This window comes from Populus alba, chromosome 1 (genome assembly GCF_005239225.2).
Source record: "Populus alba chromosome 1, ASM523922v2, whole genome shotgun sequence".
NCBI classification, from domain to species: Eukaryota; Viridiplantae; Streptophyta; class Magnoliopsida; order Malpighiales; family Salicaceae; genus Populus; species Populus alba.
This window is the reverse complement of record NC_133284.1, coordinates 19,506,432-19,523,085: the sequence shown is the minus strand read 5'-3', so window position 1 is coordinate 19,523,085 and position 16,654 is coordinate 19,506,432. Positions and strand designations below refer to the sequence as shown.

General features: G+C 36.1%; 1 protein-coding gene across 1 annotated transcript; it reads left to right on the top strand.

Moving 5' to 3' along the window:
* Positions 1-737: 737 nt before the first annotated feature.
* Positions 738-13,919, top strand: LOC118051313 (ABC transporter G family member 35). Its single transcript, XM_035061925.2, has 22 exons — positions 738-933; positions 1,347-1,756; positions 7,333-7,542; positions 7,637-7,721; positions 7,815-7,974; positions 8,086-8,162; positions 8,287-8,340; positions 8,479-8,569; positions 8,966-9,267; positions 9,386-9,984; positions 10,080-10,240; positions 10,327-10,436; positions 10,575-10,728; positions 10,845-10,940; positions 11,042-11,214; positions 11,367-11,699; positions 11,796-12,170; positions 12,264-12,397; positions 12,490-12,717; positions 12,805-12,976; positions 13,066-13,320; positions 13,426-13,919. The coding sequence occupies exons 2-22, from the start codon at positions 1,359-1,361 to the stop codon at positions 13,696-13,698; spliced, it is 4,440 nt and encodes a 1,479-aa protein (XP_034917816.1). The 5' UTR covers positions 738-933; positions 1,347-1,358; the 3' UTR covers positions 13,699-13,919.
* Positions 13,920-16,654: the final 2,735 nt, after the last annotated feature.

The window sequence follows — 16,654 nt, the reverse complement described above, 5'->3', positions numbered from 1 at the left end:
ATTCATTAATATTTTGATAATGCTATTATCATTTTTAGAAATTTTCTTAAAAATAACAATCAAAAGAATGAGACCAGATTGATAGATAAAAAAAAAATAATTTCATTAATTATTTCAAATAAAATAAATAATAATAAAAAAATAAGAATCAAAATTGATATAAAAATCAAATTAATCAAAAAAATTTCTAAATTTATTGCAATTTTCTAAAAATATATTTCACTTAAAATAAAAGAAAAATAATTTTTTAAAAAACCAAATTAAATTTCTATGTGACTAAAAATTATTTTTCTTTCATTAAGTTTTTTTAAGGGCAAACAAATATGAAGAATTTTGAAAAACTATTTTTCATGAAATAAACAAACGGCTGCTTTCATTAGCTATCAATCCTAATATTTTACTTCGTTGACGATTTCTCCCGTATGATTACTGCCTCCATTTGGCCATGCATACAGAACCCATAAAATTGCAGTTAAAATTAAAATGGTCTTCAAAATCAGTGATAAATTGATTTCACAGGAACATTGCATGGAGAAACAGGGAGGAAAGTTGGTAAGGCCAATCAAGCTGGAATACACCTGCGCAACCTGCAGGACTCACCAACTATTCTAATCAACTATTTTTTTATTTTTATTTTTTATTTTTATACGGACGTTGACAAATTCTCCATCTGCAAATTGCACCCTCTCCTCTTTGTCACTTGCTGCTATATATGCCCTCCAACTTCTCTAGAGGAAATGGAACTTAAATCCACCACTCTCATTTACAAGGGAAGAGAGGGATCAGGGAGAACTCCTCAAGATTTTCTTGGTGAGAAAGTGAGAAGCGAACTTTCAAAACTCCACCAACCCTCTTTCGACTCGTTCCTTCCTCCTAAGAGATAACAGATTTCAACATCATTTCCATTTTTTTTATTTCAAGAAACCAGAGAGAGTAAGTTCTTGCATGTTTGCCTTTATTTTAGCATCAGTTTGGTAGGTGAAGAAGAAGGATTTTAAGGAACACAAAATCTCGGTTGTGATTTCTTCAGTACATGAAGACCTCACGTCAACCAAGCCTAATGGTTGCTCTAGGCGCAGGCTTTCATGCTAGGCTAACTCACCGAACTTAAGTCTTTGACATTGGGCTTAATTAATTCAATTGATAAATACAATTCGTTGCTTCTTCTTTGCTCTCTTAACCTTCTCTCGGCAAGCAAACAACAGAAAGTCTTCTCTTTTATTGTTTTTTTTATTATTATTATTGTTATCATTGTTTTGGCATTTAAATCAATTTCCTGCTGTTTTATTGTCCATTTCATGATGTGGGACTGATTCTCTTTTTTCTTTTTTCTAAATTCAATTCAGAATAAGAGAAAGATGGATGGCGTAGAGAGAGCTCGAGCTTCTGGTAGACGATCAAGCCACAACGGCTTGAGCAGGAGCATAAGCAGGAGCTTGAGCAGGGCTAGTTGGAACATGGAAGACATGTTTTCAGTTGGCAGGCAATCTAGGAGAAGCAACCTTGTCGATGAAGATGAAGAAGCTCTAAAATGGGCTGCCATAGAGAAGTTGCCGACATACAATAGGTTAAGAACAAGTATCATCAAATCTTTCGTGGATACTGAGGACCAAGGCAGCAAGATGCTGCAGCATAAAGAAGTTGATGTGAGAAAGCTTGACATAAATGAGAGACAAAATTTTATCGACAAGCTCTTTAAGGTTGCAGAGGAAGATAATGAGAAATACTTGAAGAAATTCAGACAAAGAGTCGATAAGTAAGTTTCTTGTTAACGTCTCTCCCATTATTTATCATAGAATTAGTCTTTTGCTCTTCTGGTTTTGTTTATTTTCCCCTGTTTCATCATGGCCCACATAGTCTAGTCTTGTTTTCCGGAAATAAAGCCAACCAATATAGCTGTTAGAATCATAAACAAAAAATAGTTCATCAATTGCTTTTCTTTGTTCTCCCTTTTTTTTAAAAAAAAAAGTTAAAACCAGCACTGAGTATTGTTAGAATACTGGCATGCAAACTCGACAAGACAAAAAACAAGAGATAGGATAAAATGAGAGATGAGACACACAAGAATTTATGTGGTTCATCCAATTAGGCTACGTCAATGGGCAAGTATAGAAGAATTTTACTAAATAATGTGAGAATTACATCCTCTCTCAAATAATAGAAGAATAACTAAGAATCTTTTTATTAGTAAGAGAAAACACCTCCCTTACTCTCTCACAAATACCTCATAAATTTATGGGATTACTCTGTCTTCACTCTCCTCTTCTTCTCTTTATCTTTGGTGTGTAAAATAAACTTGGAGGCATTGCCTATTTATAGGCAAGAGTGAGGAGACTAAGACCATAAATCATGACACCAATTATGCCACAAATTATACCAACAACTCCACTCATTTTTGTCTTTACACTTGATCATATATGATTCTTCTATCCTTTTTATACTTGCCATCTTCATACTGCTTACGTTTCTACTAGGCCATAAGAGGATCTACACCATATATACTTATCAGTGTTGACTGGTTTGGTCAAAGAATCTGTTGGGTTTTCCTTTGTGTGAACCTTATGAAAATCCACACTTCCATCTTCCACCACTTCGTGAACAAAGTGATACTGAACATCTATGTATTTTGGTCTTGAAACGCTGGATTCCTTGCAATATGCAAGGCACTTTAACTATCACAGTATAAAAGAATCTTCTCTTGTTTATGCCTGAGCTCATCCACAAGTTTCTTCATCCATATTACTTCTTTACAAGCTTGTGTAGCTGTCATATACTCAGCTTATGTTATGGATAACGCTACAACAGTTTGAAGTTTAGAGACCCAGCTCACAGCTCCTCCTGCAATTATGAACACATAGCCTGTAGTGGATTTTTTTTTTTTTCTCAAGGTCACTATCAAAATCTGAATCAACATAACCTCTGACAATAAATTATGATCCTCCAGAACATAATGCGACATCTAAGGTACCCTTGATGTATCTCAAGATCCTCTTAATAGTATTCCAGTACTCTCTATCAGGATTTGCCATGTATCGACTAATTGCTTCCATTACTTGTGCAATGTTTGGTCTTATACATATCATGGCAAACATTAAACTTCTCACTGCTGATGCATACAGTACTCGAGACATCTCCATCCTCTCTGCTTCATTTCTATGAGACATACTGGAGGATAATTTGAAGTTAATAGGAAGTAGGGTGAAAATTGGCTTACAATCTTGCATGTTGAAGTGTCGCAAGATCTTCATCAAATAATTCTTCTAAGAAGGACAAATCTTACTCTTGCTTCTGTCTCGGTTAATTTGCATCCTTAGAATCTTGTTTGCTGGTCCTAAGTTATTCATATCAAACTCTTTAGCCAACTATGCCTTTAATTCTTGGACTCGATCTTTGTTAAGGTCTATTACCAACATGTCATCAACATACAACAACAGAATGATGATATCATCATCTTCTTCAAACCTCTTATAGTACGTACAATAGTTTGAACTAAGTTTGTTGTACCCAAAGCTAATTATGAAGGAATCAAATCTCATGTACCAACACCTCGACACTTGTTTGAGACCGTATAGAGATTTGTTCAACCTGCAAACCAAGTTCTCCTTACCTGTTTCAGCAAAACCCTCTAGTTGGAGCATATAAATTTCTTCTTCAAGTTCTCCATGAAGAAATGCAGTTTTCACATCTAACTACTCTAAGTGAAGATCAAATAAACACACATCACCAAAACTACTCTGATTGTAGTAAGTCATACCACCGAGAAAAATATCTCATTAAAGTCTATTCCTTCTTTATAAGCATATCTTTTCATCACCAATCTTGCACGATATCGCTCCACTAGATCATTGCTATCACGTTTTATCTTGTAAACCCATTTGTTGTCAATGGTCTTTCTTTCTTATGGTAGCGGAATAAGATCTCAAGTGTTATTCTTGTGTAGAGCTTCAATCTCCTCTTCCACCTAGATACATCTGTGCTTTTGATAGCCTCATGGAAAGTCGATGGCTCTCCATCCTTTGTTAGAAGATAGTATGCAATGATGCTCTCAGTAACATATTCTAAGTGCCAAGAAGTATGATTCTGAGTATTTTTCATCTGGATTGTTATAGTCTCATTTAAAATGCTATTATGTTCTTCTCTTTGCATTTTATCTTCTGCAAATATGACATCTCTGCTGATGACTACCTTGTGGGCAGTGGGATCCCACAAGTGATACCCCTTCACTCCATCAACATATCCCAAGAATACACATTTTCTAAATTTTGAATCCAGCTTGCTGACTTCTTGAGTATTATACATCACGTACACAGGACTTCCAAATATATGCAATCGAGAATAATTAGATGGGTTTCCAGTCCACATCTCCATCGGTATCTTCAACTCAATTGCAGTTGACAGAGTTCGATTTATCACATAACATGCGATATTGACTGCTTCTGCCTAGAATGACTTTCCTAGACCTACAACCTTCAACATTGCTCTTGTTCTTTCTAATAAATTTTTGTTCATCTACTCTACCACTCCATTTTATTGTGGAATGGATGCCGTTGTGAACTACTTTTTGATACCTTCATGTTGACAGAAGTTATCAAATTCATCACTAATATATTCTCCTCCATTATCAGTCCTTAAACACTTGATCTTTTTTTTAGATTCAAGTTCTACTCGCGCTTTAAAGGTTTTAAAGACTACGAACACATTTACCTTCCTTCTATTTGGATACACCCAACATCTTCTGGAGAAGTCATCTATGAATGATACAAAGTATCTTGCTCCTCCCAAAGATACAACCGATGCTTGCCAAACATCACAATGAATTAGGTCTAGGATGCATTTGCTCTAGTTGTTGATGTGCCAAACTTTAACCTGTGTTGTTAACTTGTAACACAGTGCTCACAAAAGGGTAAAGTAACTTTTGTAAGTCTAGGGAGTAACTTTTAATCAGAGAGAATTTTCAAACCTTTCTCTGACATGTGGCCTAGTTTTTTATGCCACATCATCGTCTTCTCTTCTGCAGGACTGGCTGATGCAATTGACGCTTCTGCCCCATGATGTGTTTCTCTAATTAATATAAACATGTTTGCAATTGTCTTTGTTGCCTTTAAAACCACCAGTGCTCCTTTGACAATTTTCATGATTCCATTGTCTGTTCAAATCTTACAGCCAAGACTATCAAATTGATCCACAGATAAAAGATTCTTCTTTAAGCCTTTCACATGTCATACTCCCGAAATAGTGTGAATTGAGTCATCATACATCTTCAATTTGATGGTGCCAATGTTGGCAATCTCTAAAGCATGATCATTTACCCATGAACACTGAGCCTTCAGAGATGGGTTTATATGTATGAAACCAATCTCGATTAAGAGTCATATGTCATGTTGCTCTTGAATCCATTAACCAAACCTTAGTGAGCTCTTTTCTATCTGTAAATATTGTCGTTGCTTCACTATATAAAACCTTCCCATCTTCTGAGGTGCTTGCAACACATCCTTGATGTTTTGATGACTCTGCAATGTTCTCTATACCCTTTTTAAACCAACAATCCTTTTTGAAGTGCCTTTTTCTGCCACAGTTGTAGCATTTCACAATTTTTTTACTTCTTGATTTGGACCTCCCCTGCCTTTGACTCTTACTAAAGCCACACTCCGTTGATCTTCCTCTTGACATCAATAACACCTTTGCTTGGTTTGAACTGTTTTTGTCTCCTTTGTTTTTGCACTTATTTTTTTCTTCTAAGATAGCGACTACAACATCATCAAAAACTAAATAGTCTGAGAGGATATTATTGGTCAAGTTGATAATGAGTTGATCTAAGTTCATTTTCCTCTATTTGTTGACCCAACGTAGTGAGTTGTGAAAATAGAGTTTTTATTGTGTTGATGTGGTCAGTCACCAACGTGGTTTCTGCCATTTGAAGGGTATAAAGTCTTCATTTTAAGAAAATCTTATTGTGCAAAGACTTGGACTCGCATAGCTTTGTCAGAGTATCCCATATCTCCTTAGCTGTTTTTTTCTCCGCCACACTTGATAATACTTCATCAGCTAATGCTAAATGTATATTAGCAATAGCATTGCCATCCATCTCATTCCATTTTGCATTATCAATGATCTCCGCGGGCCGATCCCTAATTGCTAGCAAGCAATTGTCTTTCCTTAAGATTGGCTTGATTCTCATTTTTCAGAGTGAGAAATTGCTCCCCTTGAACCTCTCAATCTCGTGCTTTACTACCATTTTATTCACCGTGATCTATTCAACTATCACCGTTTCACATATCCGTAACGTATATAGAAATAATATCATGTGAATAATAATACTTCACTAAGTAAGTTTCCAGGAAAGATTGGAGGGGTCACAAATGGTCCCGCTTAAAATCCAATCTCATTAGACAGAACTTCCGAGACTGTATTTAATCACCGCACTAACTTTCTATATACGCCAACAATAACGTATATGAAAAGTACTGTATGGATGAATAGTGATGTATAGGTGAATAGTGTTGTAGACGTGAATAGTAACCGTATACACAAATAACTTTTGTGTGTTAACAACACCAACCAAGAAGGCTCTGATACCACTGTTAGGATACTGACATGCAAACCCAACAAGACAAAAGGCAAGGGATAGGATAAAATAAGAAATGAGACACGCAAGAATTTACGTGGTTCACCCAATTAGGCTACGTCCACGGGCAAATATAGAATGATTTTACCAAGTAATGTGAGAATTACGACCTCTCTCAAATAATAAGAGATCAACTAAGAATCTTTCTATTGCTAGAAGAAAACATCTCACTTACTCTCTCACAAATATCTCATAAATTTGTGTGATTACTCTTTCTTCACTCACCTCTTCTTCTATCTATCTTGGTGTGCAAAATAAGGTTAGAGGCATTGCCTATTTATAGGCAAGAGTAAGGGAACAAATGCCATAAATCATAGCACTAATTATGCCAACAACTCTACTCATTTTTGTCTTTCACCAATTATATGGATTTAATTGATTAAATTAAGCGGTGGCTTTACAAGTATTGTTTTTAGTGACATGTTAATTTGACCAAGGCAAATTTGGCGTCACCCAAGTTACATCGGCTTGTTCTATTTAATCTGTATTTGATTAATCATTGGCGTCACCCAAGTATAAAAGGATTTAATTGTTAATTTGACCAAGGCAAACTTGGCGTCACCCAACTTGGTGTATCCAATGTTAAGCCATTTACAGGATCACAGTAAAACTTGATCTTCTCACTCTTTTAGTTACTATGACTGTTTCAACTCATCTAGACCCTGCAGATCGAGTCAACTCAATTAATAATTTCCCTGTAATTGCAGGGTTGGCATCCGACTCCCGACAATTGAGGTCAGGTTTGATCATTTAACAATTGAAGCTGACTGCCATTTTGGCACCAGAGCTCTCCCCACCCTTCCAAATGCTGCAAGAAACATGTTTGAATCAGCTCTTGGTGTAGTTGGGATTAATTTGGCTCAGAGAACTAAGCTCACAATCCTAAAAGATGCATCTGGGGTTATAAAACATTCACGGTAATTATATCTGTGTCTTTTTTCGTTCTGTAATTACTACTATCTATCCTTTTTCATCAGTTGATCTGACCCTTTAAATTTTGTTCTGTTACAGGATGGCACTACTGCTGGGACCACCATCCTCAGGAAAAACAACTCTTTTGTTAGCTCTAGCAGGAAAGTTGGACCCCACTCTTAAGGTTGGTGACAAATATTTATTATATATAATATATGTTTGGCGTGCATAAGAATGGCGCCGTTTTCTTATAATTGATACAATTTATTTTGAGCAGGTTACAGGAGACCTAACATACAATGGATATGAACTCAAGGAATTTATGCCACGGAAATCATCAGCATATATCAGCCAAAACGATGTTCACATAGGAGAAATGACCGTGAAAGAAACCTTGGATTTCTCAGCAAGGTGTCAAGGGGTCGGGACACGATATGGTGATTATATTATACGAAGTTTAATAATTTATTTTCTCTTGTCAATCGAGGGATAAGAAATTAATGAAGATCAAATTAATTGAATTGGCTATGTTATATTTATACCCATAGATCTCCTAAGTGAGCTTGCAAGAAGAGAGAAGGATGCTGGAATATTTCCAGAGGCAGAAGTGGATCTTTTCATGAAGGTAAATGCCAAGCTAGCTACAAATTAAGAAAGAGCAAGTTGCCACATGCATGCATATGTGGCGTGACATCATAAATATTAACAAATCTTGAAGTTACATAATAAATTTCAACTGTAATTTTCAGGCAACTGCAATGGAAGGAGTTGAAAGCAGTCTCATTACTGACTACACACTCAAAGTAAGTTCAGAAGAATTTCCCTAACAATGGAATATCATTGCTTAAATAACCTTAAGAGGATGGTGGCATGGAAGCTTCATATATGGTTCCTAATTTCTCCTTTTTTTAATTTTTTTTAATTTTGTTTTGGATGAGCAGATACTAGGACTTGATATATGCAAGGATACCATCGTTGGAGATGACATGATACGAGGGATATCGGGTGGACAGAAAAAGCGAGTGACTACAGGTTGATAATTTATAATAATATTTATCCAATTATATGTTGACAAAGTGTGTGTTGGCATATTCTTCATGCAGGCCTAAAATTAGCTTTCTGTAATGTTATAATTGACCATTTCCTTGTGGTTCTCCCACCAACTCCTCTTTAGACATCCAGCGTTGGTGTCTTCTTACAAAAGCCATTCGCAGCTGTCGTTTCTCTGTTATAGAAACCTGTTTAAGAAGTTACTGCCGTCGAAACCGCAATTACTTACCTAACCATGCTCAAGAAGAATTAAAATATAGGCCCGTCCATCGAATGAAGTCAAAAGAACATTTGTTTAATGATAATATGGGCAAGCATGTAGCTAGCTGCTGTCATTTTGTTTGTTTCCTAATGCTTTAATCTCCATGATTAATCCAGGGGAGATGATTGTTGGACCCACAAAAACACTTTTCATGGATGAGATATCCACCGGTCTAGATAGCTCCACGACATATCAAATAGTGAAGTGCTTGCAGCACATTGTACACTACACCGAGGCTACAATCTTGGTGTCCCTGCTCCAACCTGCTCCTGAGACGTTTGATCTCTTTGATGATATCATCCTTTTATCAGAAGGCCAGATTGTATACCAGGGTCCACGAGAACACATTCTTGCTTTCTTTGAGAGCTGTGGGTTCCGCTGTCCTGAGAGGAAGGGCACAGCTGATTTCTTACAAGAGGTAAACCTCTTCGTTTTTTTTAATTGAAACCGGCCCATAACCAACTGGCGGGCTTTGTCCTCTGTCAAGCAAGCCTAGCAGACACATCATGGTTTTGATTAATGGCTCTTGACTGCAGGTTACTTCGAAGAAAGACCAGGAACAGTATTGGGATGATAGAAACAAGCCATATAGATACGTAACAGTCCCAGAATTTGTTGAAAGGTTCAAGAGGTTCCATGTGGGGATGAGGCTAGAGAATGAGCTTTCCGTGCCATTTGACAAGACCCAAGGCCACAAAGCAGCTCTGTCATTCTCGAAGTATTCTGTTCCCAGAATGGAACTACTCAAGGCATGTTGGGATCGAGAATGGATACTGGTTAAGAGAAATGCATATGTTTATGTAGCCAAGACGGTTCAACTTCTTATTATGGCAATTATAATGTCCACGGTGTTCATCAAATCTAAAATGCACACAAGGAATGAAGAAGATGGAGCGGTATACATTGGTGCCCTTTTGTTTACGATGTTCATTAACATGTTCAATGGTTTTGCTGAGATCTCGCTTGTAATCAAGAGGCTTCCAGTATTTTTCAAGCAAAGAGATCTTCAATTCCATCCTGCCTGGACTTTCACTCTGCCAACTTTCTTGCTGCAGCTGCCAATGTCTATAATTGAGTCTGTTGTTTGGGTGTCAATTACCTATTACTCCGTTGGTTTTGCACCTGAAGCTAGCAGGTAAAGAGGCGTAGCCAATCCACAACTTCTCAAATTAACGATGATGTTGTGTTGCACGATCATTTGAGTGACAATTTCCTGATCTTGTTTTTCAGGTTTTCCAAGCAACTGCTGCTGGTATTTTTCATCCAACAGATGGCTGCTGGACTCTTTAGGCTTATTGCTGGGGTCTGCAGAACCATGATCATTTCCAACACCGGCGGGGCTCTCACTCTACTCCTTGTTTTCTTGCTTGGAGGTTTCATCTTACCTAAAGGTTAGAATGAAATAACATGTTGCCCCCAGAATTCTGAAATTCTTGGCTTTGAATGCATTAATAGAGAGTTGCTACCATGATGACAGGTACCATTCCAGATTGGTGGGGATGGGGTTATTGGGTTTCACCTTTGTCTTATGGTTTCAATGCCATAGCTGTGAACGAAATGTCTGCACCAAGGTGGATGAACAAAAACGTGAGATATCATGCTCAAAATAACTCTATCTGCAGCATCAACCTTTACATATTATCAATCAAATGCACTAGAGTTAGCATTTAGACTTGTGTTATAAATAAAAGCAAGTTTCAGAATAATATTTTGATTGCATTACAGGATTCAGACGGCTCTACCATTTTAGGCACAGCAGTGCTCAAGAGCTTTGATGTTTACACAGATAAGAACTGGTATTGGATTGGCACAGCTTCTATTCTAGGCTTTGCTGTTCTATTCAATGTTCTCTTCACCTTTGCTCTCGCGTACTTTAGTCGTAAGTCAAAGCATTACCTTCAATAAAATGTGCATGATGTGAAATTGTTTTCCTGATTTCAACTCATTCTCTTCTTTAAGGTAGCTAATCTTCTTCATGTTTTTGTTTGACAATAGCTGCTGGAAAGCCACAGGCCATAATCTCTGAGGAAACAACAAAAGAAGGAACCAGGTCAACACAGTCATTATCCCATTCTAATGGAACCAATACAAGTAAGGAACCTAAAAAGATATGGATTTCATGCTCTCTGTTTCAATCTCGTCAGAACTGCATAAAACGCTTCAATTCCTTACATGGACTTGTCATATCACAGGTGAAATGGCAATCTTGAAAACGAGGAGCCCATCCAATCCCAATGGAGTCAGTGGAAATGCCGATTCACTTGAGGCAGCAAATGGAGTTGCTCCTAAGAGAGGAATGGTTCTTCCTTTCACTCCTCTAGCCATGTCCTTTGACAGTATGAATTATTTTGTGGACATGCCCCCGGTAGGAATCAATACCTTCTACTTTCAGTCTAAACTCAATTTATCAAAAGCTTCATTCATCCCATAGACATCCTACTTGTGAACCCGAACTCTTTTATACAGAAAATACCACTTAAAACTCCTTCAGTAACCAATTTTAATTGATGGTAATAGGAAATGAAGGAGCAAGGAGTTCCAGAGGATAGGCTGCAACTACTTCGAGAAGTAACAGGAGCATTTAGGCCTGGAGTACTTGCGGCATTAATGGGAGTCAGTGGAGCTGGAAAGACCACACTGATGGATGTTTTGGCAGGAAGAAAGACTGGTGGATACATTGAAGGTGATATTAAAATTTCCGGGTTCTCCAAGAAACAGGAAACATTTGCAAGAATTTCTGGATATTGCGAACAGAATGATATCCACTCTCCTCAAGTCACTGTTAAAGAATCTTTGATTTATTCAGCATTTCTTCGGCTCCCTAAAGAAGTCAGCAAACAAGAAAAGATGGTAAATTTGTTACTGCTCCACAATTTAACTTATCATAATTAAAGTCCGAGGTGGTAATTTACGAACTAAAAAAATGGTGGGATTTTATCTTTTCAGATTTTCGTGGATGAAGTGATGGAGTTGGTCGAGCTAAACAATCTCAAGGATGCTGTAGTTGGGCTTCCAGGAATCACAGGGTTGTCAACAGAACAGAGAAAAAGGTTAACAATAGCAGTGGAACTGGTTGCTAATCCCTCCATCATTTTCATGGATGAACCAACTTCTGGTCTTGATGCAAGGGCAGCTGCCATTGTTATGAGGACTGTGAGAAACACTGTGGATACTGGGAGAACAGTTGTCTGTACGATCCATCAACCTAGCATTGACATCTTTGAAGCCTTTGATGAATTGTTATTAATGAAGAGGGGAGGGCAGGCAATCTACTCAGGACCATTGGGTCGAAACTCTCACAAGATCGTTGAATACTTCGAGGTAATTTGATCTCCCTGAGATTCTCCTGATCCAATTATTGATAAAGATCGATTCCTTAACCTGATTTCATAAATAATGGCTGAATTACTACAGGCCATTCCTGGAGTCCCTAAAATCAAAGAGAAGTACAATCCAGCGACATGGATGCTAGAAGTGAGTTCAGTTGCAGCTGAAGTCCGGCTTGGAATGGACTTTGCGGAACAGTTCAAATCTTCATCCTTGCATCAGTATGTCCAGTCACAACCAAACGAAAATTATTTATTTATGTTATATGCTAAATTTCAAATTTTGAGCTCAATTCTTGTTTCCATATGAGCAGGAGAAACAAGGCTTTGGTGAAGGAGTTGAGCACACCACCACCAGGAGCAACAGACCTTTATTTCGCCACTCAGTATTCAGAGTCTGCATGGGGGCAGTTCAAATCTTGCCTTTGGAAGCAGTGGTGGACATACTGGAGAAGTCCTGATTACAACCTTGTTAGATACTTCTTCACCTTGGTTTGTGCTCTTATGGTTGGTAGCATATTCTGGAAGGTCGGGACAAAAAGGTCAGTATCTATCACTCCTGCTTAGAATACAAACATAACATGGTTGATCTGTAGGCCAAAAATTAATATATGCTCTATGATATTCAGGGATAGCTCAAGCGATCTGTCTATGATTATCGGTGCCATGTATGCTTCTGTCTTGTTTGTTGGTATTAACAACTGCTCAACTGTACAACCAGTTGTAGCAGTCGAAAGAACCGTGTTTTACCGAGAAAAAGCAGCTGGAATGTATTCTGCATTACCCTATGCCATTGCACAGGTGAGTTGAAGTGGAATTAATCTGTATCCTTAAAGAGCTTGTGTACATATACATCAAACTGACCGAACTCTGTACTGTACGACATGCAGGTTGTTTGTGAAATACCATACGTATTTGTTCAAACTACATACTATACACTTATTGTGTATGCCATGGTGTCCTTCGAATGGACTGCAGCCAAATTCTTGTGGTTCTTCTTTGTCAATTTCTTTTCCTTCCTTTACTTCACATACTATGGAATGATGACTGTTTCCGTTACCCCAAACCACCAAGTAGCAGCCATCTTTGCAGCAACATTCTATTCTCTCTTCAATCTTTTCTCTGGCTTCTTTATACCAAGACCGGTACGTTTATTTTCTTTCTTAAGTATTCTCTTTTGTGATCATTTTTAACTTAATCTTCGCCGTACTAGTGTAATGACACAACTCTGTTTCCGTTTGAATTTTCAGAGAATTCCCAAGTGGTGGGTCTGGTACTATTGGATTTGCCCTCTAGCGTGGACAGTGTATGGACTAATCGTGTCCCAATACGGTGATGTTTCGGACCCCATTACTGTTCCTGGTCGCAATGGTACTACTCCGATAAAGGCTTATATACAAGAAAATTATGGATATGACCCAGATTTCATGGGGCAGGTTGCCGCAGTCTTAGTTGGCTTTACAGTCTTCTTCGCATTCCTGTTTGCCTTCTGCATAAGGACACTGAACTTCCAGACAAGATAGGAGAGATTTATCAAACTAGTGAAGCAAGATTTGTAAAAGCTGAGTTTGTAGATATGTATAATAGGGGACCATACGGATTACAGTTTAGTAGAAGGTAATGCTATATTTCTACGGGATATAGATAATCTTTTATTGTAAGTATTCTTTTATACTCAACGGGATATATTATGACACTATAATCACTAAAGCTTTTATCATACTACAGTTATTCTTCTGCACTACCTCGACGTGACATGAGCGTGTAAGGGATTTTCAAGAATCAGTTTTCCTTTTATAAGGGCTAATAAAATCATTTATTTTGGCTTTTTGACCCCATATTGTAGGGTGGATCTCGAAAGATATGAAAGACCTCCCTCCAAGTCGTACATACGACTTTCATCGAATACGGCTTTCCACAGAATTCTATATATATCTATGAGATAAAGAAGTATCGTTAATTTCTTCATGCTCGTTCCAAGTTCGAAGTACCATTTGTACAAATAAGAATCCCCTTCGTTACATGATTTCTTCTTCATATAGATAGATATAGGATCTATGGGGCAATTACTTAGAAATACATTTTGTGCAACAACCCTTCCTATCTGATAGAAAAGGATCCCATGATCCTGAACCAATCTTACCTGGGATTGCAAATCCTAAGTTTGTCTATGAAGAGCAGATCTAATTATATTAGTGTCTATAATTGATTTTTTATGTGTAATACTAATCGTAAAAGTGTTATTAAGAATGTTATATAACTTAGATTATTTTAAAATATATATCTTGGGATCTCTTATCAACTAGTTAGGGTTACTATTTTTACACTTTTTCATCTTTAAAGTTTTTAAACTCATTCTCATCAATGAATTATACACAAGCTCTCTCAGTAAATATTTAGTTGGTAAATCCGCAATATTGTTTCTTAACTCTACATAATCAATTAAAATAATCTTACTCGAGAATATGTGTTTAATGGTATTATGTCTTTGACATATATGTTTAGGCTTACCATTATACATCTTAATTTATCCCTTTTCTATTACAAACTACATATCATAATGAACATGAATTATTGGCATTGGTGTTGACCAAATGTAGTATTCTCTAAAAAATTTCAAAGCCACTTAACTTTCTTTTCAGTTTTATCAAGAACAATAAATTTTAATTACATCGTGGTTCTTATGATACATGTTTTCTTACATAATTTTAATAACACAACTGCTCTACCCAGTATAAAGATATATCCACTTGTGGATTTTGAATTTTTAGTATCAAATATCCAATTCACATCACTATACATTTTAGTACCACTAGGTATCCAGTATAATATAGGTTATAATATAAGATATACCTCAACTATTTGAGTACTCTATTTATTACTTTTCAATTATATAAACTTGAATTATTGATAAATCTATGCAATATATTAACTGAATATGTAATATTTAGTCTTGTGTGGTTCATAACATACATCAAACTCTCAATTATTCAAGAATATTTCAATCAGTTTATCCCCTCACCTTTATTTTTAGATAGATGTACACTTATGTTCACTACTATTTTGATAGTGCTATTATCATTTTTAGAAATTTTCTTAACATAATAAGATAGTGATAATATCAATCTATCAAATGTCTTAGTGAATTTTACTTCTAGTATGACATCTGCACCACCCAAGTCTTTCATGTTAAACTTGTTAGTTAATATTTTATTAGTAGACTTAATTATGTAATTATCATCACCTAAAATTAGTATATCATCCATAAAGAGACATAAAATGACATAATATTTATTTGTGTTTTTTACATAAGCACATCAATCAACTTTATTGACTTTAAACTCATTTAACAACATAACCTTACTAAATTTTTCATATTATTATTTAGGTGCTTCTTTCAAACCATATAACAAATTAACAAGCCTACAAACTCTTTTTATTATTATCTTTTAACAACAAACTTCTCGAGTTGTTCCATTTAAACCTCTTCATCAAGGTCATCATTTAATAAAGTTGTTTTTATATCTATTTGATGTATTTTAAGCTTGTTAATAGTTGTAATGGCTATTGATGTAAATCATGGGAAAAATCAAGGTTAGATTTAATTAAAGAAAATAAACTGAACTAAAAAGAAGTGGAGGAAAAACAAATACACTTAAAGAAAATATGGCCTAAATGAAAATAAGAATAATTATAGAGTGTAAATACTCCTCTTCTAAAAAAATATATAATAATAATAATAATAATAAATAAATAAATAAATAAAGATATGCGGCTCTCATAAAAAAAAGAAAAGAGGGAGTTTTTGTATCCATTTTTACAAATCAAGAGAGAAACATAAAAAAATTCCAAGAACCCATCCAAGATTAAGGGTTATGCGTAGAATAAACACTAGTGGGCAATGGATTAACAAGAAAATTTGAACAAGCAGAGAAGAGGGGAGGGCCAGCTGCCATTTGAAAGAAAAGAAGGGAGTTGAAGATCGAAACCTTGATTCGTACCGGGTAAGGTGTTCTAAACATGGTTTTATGAGTCATTTCAAAGTTAATTATAAATTGATGCCTGGATATTAAATTATAGTTAGAGTTCTTAGACTTGAATTGAGGGAAACATATGAGTCATTAAATTAAATACCTTCATTTGTTGTGTGTAAATGGAAAGGTTGATGAATCTGGACAGTTTCGTCTCTTTATTTTCAGAGGGATTTTGGGTAGGAAGATGAAGGAATTAGGATCAGGTTCCTTCATAGAAATTGTAGTTTTAGATGTTGACTAACTGAGAAAATTGGTCTATAACTCTAGATATAGTTAAACATCTGAGGAGAGGTCGGACAATAACAGTTCAATGTCTAAACAGTAACAGTTCAATGTTTAGACAGTAACGGTTCAAAAACAAGACAGTAACAGTTCAATGTCTAGACAGTAACAATTGGATAATAATAGTCCAATGTCTAGACAGTAACAGTTCAATGTTTAGACA

Coding starts and splice junctions, on each gene's coding strand:
- LOC118051313 (XM_035061925.2), top strand. CDS start 1,359: ATGGATGGCGTAGAGAGAGCTCGAGCTTCTGGTAGACGATCAAGCCAC. Junction 7,975..8,085: donor AGGGGTCGGGACACGATATG/GTGATTATATTA, acceptor TTATACCCATAG/ATCTCCTAAGTGAGCTTGCA. Junction 9,985..10,079: donor TTTGCACCTGAAGCTAGCAG/GTAAAGAGGCGT, acceptor CTTGTTTTTCAG/GTTTTCCAAGCAACTGCTGC.